Below are 4,604 nucleotides of genomic sequence, written 5' to 3'. Positions count from 1 at the left end.
TTCTAGTTTTCAAAATTTTTTAATTGTCAACCAATTCACCCCTTCTTAGGTGTCAGCCTATCCTAACATTTGGTATCAGAGCTTGAACTCTTAATTAAAGACTTAATAGTTTAAAAGGATCTTATAGTTGGTTTTGGTGACATTATTCTTCTTAAAAGTGCTAAAATTAATAGGACTTTAAGATTCAATGGTGAAAACTATACTTTTTAGAAAAGTAAGATGAGATTATTCTTTGAGGCCTCCAACCTTGATTTATGGGAGATTGTCGAGAATGGTCCTTACATTCCATACAAAACTATAAAAGGACAACTTATAAGACAAGAAAGGAGTGAATTCACTAAAAAGGAAGAGAAAGTTATGCTCCTCAACTCCAAGGCCAAATTAATTATTGCAAGTGCCTTGAGTCAGCAAGAGTACCTCCGCATGAGTAACTTGGGAAATGTAAAGGAGATGTGGGATGCTTTAGAAATTGCTCATGAAGGTACTGAAGGAATTAAGGAGAACAAAATGAGTAAATTAACTCAGCAATATGAGTTGTTCAAGATGAAGCCTAGAGAAAGTATAAAAGATATGCAAGTTAAATATACACACATGATAAATGAGCTTGCAGCACTTAGAAAGACCTATACTTAGAAGGAGCAAGTTATAAAAATCATGAGAGGTCTCCTGACTGAATGGCAACCCAAAATTACTACCATAGAAGAAGCAAAGATTAACTCCATAAGATCTATGGCAGCACTGTTTAAAAGTCTTGTCGAGCATGAAGGAAGATTATCCATACTGAAGGAAGATGTTGATAAGAAGAAGAAGTCACTGGCTCTAAAAGTAGCAAAGGAAGAATTTGATTTTGAAGCCAATGATAATGAAGAATTTGATGAATAAATGGCTATATTTATCAAGAAATTTGGCAAATTCTTTAGGAAGAAGAAGTTTGGAAAGAAATTCTCAAAGAAGAAAGAAAAAGAGATATTCTGATATAAGTGCTAGAAGCCTGGATATATTAAAGCTGACTATCATCTGAAACAAGAGAGCAAAAGCTACAAGTATGATAAGAAGAAGTTTAAAGGTTATCTCTCTTCAATATAGGATAATAGTGATGAAGAGTCCACAGAAGAAGAAGAAGAAGAAAATCTTTATTTGATGGCCAAAAGCCATTCTGATAAGGTAAATGATTAAGACTTTGATTTTGAATTTGATTTCATGTTTGAAGAATTAAAAATTGCTTTTGAAGAATTACATAATAAAACTTTTCTTCTTATGAACGATCTTTCCCAAGTCAAAAAGAAGCTTGCTATTTCTAAAAAGGAAAACATGTCTCTCAAAATTGAGAATGATGTTATGAAAAAGAATATTCTTGTTTTGGAAAAAGAAACTCTATGTGCTAATTGTTCTCTTCATATTTCAGAAAAGGAAGATTTGAAAAATACTCTGGCAAAATTTGTTACATGACAAATAGAGTTTATGTGTGACCCATCTTGAACAACACATCTTATGAGCTTTATAAAGGAAGGAAGCCTAACATCTCTCATATGCATGTATTTAGTTGTAAATGTTTTGCACTCAATAATGGTAAAAATAATCTAGATAAGTTGACTTTAAAAGTGATGAAGCTGTGTTTTTAGGTTATTCTAATAGAAGCAAAGCTTTTAGAGTTTTTAACAAAAGAACCTTAACTATTGAAGAGTCAATTCATGTTAGATTTAATGAATCCTTTTCAAATGAGAACAAAGAAGAAGAAACCATAAATCTTTGTCTTAATAGTCTCTTCTTGAAAAGGAGGAAAATCAAACAAACAATGATACTATGACTAATGATCAAAATGGCTAGACAAATGATTTTCTAAAAGCTTGAAGATATAGAAAATTACGTCCTATTAATCAAGTCATTAGAGAAGTTGGTGATAAAGTTAGAACTAGAGGTTTCCTTATAAAAGTATGCCATTTTAGTGCATTTTTTCTCTAACATTAAAACTTCTGACATCAAAGAAGCCTTATTTAATGAATTTTGACTTATAACAATACAAGAAGAGTTAAACCAGTTTGAAAGAAGTTAAGTTTGGGATTTAGTGCCTAGACCTGATGAACATCTTGCAATAGGAATGAAATGGGTCTTTAAAAATAAACTTGATGAAACTGGTATTATGGTAAGAAATAAAGCCAAACTAGTAGTTAAAGGTTATAATCAATAAGAAGGTATTGATTATGATGAAACCTTTACCCTAATAGGCTATTAGCCTTTTACCTTCTTTTACTTGCATCAAAGATTTTAAGCTTTATTAAATGGATGTTAAAAGTTCTTTCTTGAATAGACTAATCAATAAAGAAGTTTATGTAGAATAACCTCCAAGATTTAAAGACCCATTAATGCCAAATCATGTCTACAAATTAAAGAAGGTCTTGTATGGACTCAAACAAGACCCAAGAGCTTTGTATTACAAGTTAAGTATTTTCTTACTTGATAATAACTTCAAAAGAGGAATGGTGGATAAAACTTTGTTCTTCTAAATTGAAGCAAATGATATTTTAGGAGTTCAAATATATGTTGATGATATTATTTTTGGAGCTACTAATTAAGTTCTTTATAAGAAATTTGCTAAGATTATGCAAGGTAAATTTAAAATGTCCATAATGGGGAAGCTAAACTTCTTCCTTAGATTACAAATTAAACAAATGGGAGATGAGATCTTCATAAATTAAGCCAAGTATACTGATGAGCTACTAAAGAAGTTTGGCTTTGAGAATTCTAATCTAAGTAATATCCCTATGAGTGCTTCAATCAAGATGGATAAAGATGAAAAAGAGAAAAAGGTAGGTTAAGCTAAATTCAGGCAGATGATTAGGTCCTTACTGTATCTCACTGCTAGCAGATTTGACAATATGTTCAGTGTCTGTATGTGTGCAAGATTTCAATCAGACCTAAGAGAATCTCATCTAAAAGTTGCGAAGAGGATTTTCAAGTATCTAAATGGAACATCACAATTGAGACTTTGGTTTTTTAGAAAAGGAGAGCCTGAGTTGATCACTTATTCGGATGCTAATCATGCTAGCTATAAAACTAATAAAAAGAGTACAAGTGGAACCTGCTAATTCTTTAAAGGCTTACTCATTTCATGGTTTAGTAAGAAGCAGAATAGTGTGTCCTTTTCTTCATGTGAAGCGAAATATTTAGCTGTTGGAAGTTGTTATGCATAGATCTTGTGGCTAAAGCAACAATTGAAAGATTTGAGAGTTCATCTCAAGGAAATTCCAATCAAATGTGACAATACTAGCACTATCAATGTAGCTAAGAATCTTATCTAACTCTCAAGAATGAAGCATATTGATATAAGACATCATTTTCTATGGGATCATGTGCAAAAGAAGGGCATTGCACTAGAATTTATCCCTGCCACCAAGCAATTAAAAGATATATTCACCAAACCTTTAGCTATGAACAATTTACATTTATTAAAAGGGAATTGGGAATGGTAAATCCTAATGAGTTGTGATGAATTTTCAAGTTTAATCTTTTTAAACGTGAATATTTTGCTAACTTAAGCTTCAAATTGGTCATAACTTGTTGTAGGGCTCACTTTATGAATCTTGGCTTTTTGAATTGCATTGGGATGATTCTTAAGGAGACAGTCAAAAGATCATGTATTATCTTATTAAGATAGTTATTTTCTATATTCTAGGACATTTTATGTGTGATTACATGTCAAATCACATGTGAAATGCATTATAGTATTATGGCTTTTTATGAGGCATGAGAAATTGCGTGTGAGACCTAATTGGTTTCTTACATGAAATATCACACAAAAAGCTATCTTGCTTGAGTCATGACAAATCACGCATAAGTGCACTTGTGCATCAAGCAGGAATCATCTTACAGAGAGGTATCTCTCTAAGACATGACAAATCAAGCATGAAGATTGAAGCTTTCCTTGCATGAAATGTGCTCCTGAAAGATTTTATGTTTTGTCTTGGACATATCATACGTGAGATTCATTAGTAACCATACTTGAATCAGCTAGATTCAAAATGTCAAGTTCTGAGCTTGCACTATATGGACAAATCACACGTGAAACATACTATGTCACAAGCATAAAATGTCCATATAAACTGATGAACTGAAAAATCACGCATGAAGCACTCTCTTTAACTTACGTGATTTACTCATGGCTATATATCTCCCTCATGTCAGATCTTCCATTTGATGTGTGCTCCAATATTTTAAATTTGAATCATTATACTCTCAATCTTTCTCAACTACTTTCTTGATCTTCTTTGGCTTTATAATATTTGAATTCAATTACCCATCCTTCTTAAACATTATTTCACACCTTAGATTCATCTAAATTCTTCTTGATCCTCAACCTAATCTCTTTTTCCAAATTATTTTGTTATGGCTTGTACAAAGGATACTGGAAAGAAATAGAGCTTAGAGGCGACCAAGAAGTGAAAATTCATAGAAGCTCTGATTCAAGAAGGTAGCAAATCACCAGGCCAATCATCTAAAAGGAGTAGAACTTTAAGAATCACAAGAGAGCCTGCAACACCATTAGAACCAACATCATTTAGTCAACAAGAAGATGTACTGACAAGGTTGAGAAGAGAATTATCCAA

General features: G+C 32.0%; 1 protein-coding gene across 1 annotated transcript; it reads left to right on the top strand.

The window, feature by feature from the left end:
- The first annotated feature begins 219 nt into the window (after positions 1-219).
- LOC129322494 (uncharacterized) lies at positions 220-882 on the top strand. Its single transcript, XM_054968805.1, has 2 exons — positions 220-481; positions 767-882. Exons 1-2 carry the CDS (start codon positions 220-222, stop codon positions 880-882), a joined length of 378 nt encoding a protein of 125 aa, XP_054824780.1.
- The last annotated feature ends 3,722 nt before the right edge of the window (positions 883-4,604 follow it).

Source organism: Prosopis cineraria, unplaced genomic scaffold (genome assembly GCF_029017545.1).
Source record: "Prosopis cineraria cultivar Desert tree isolate PC_DT_omini unplaced genomic scaffold, ASM2901754v1 PC10, whole genome shotgun sequence".
NCBI lineage: Eukaryota > Viridiplantae > Streptophyta > Magnoliopsida > Fabales > Fabaceae > Prosopis > Prosopis cineraria.
The sequence above is the reverse complement of the archived record's forward strand: the minus strand, read 5'-3'. Positions and strand labels throughout refer to the sequence as shown.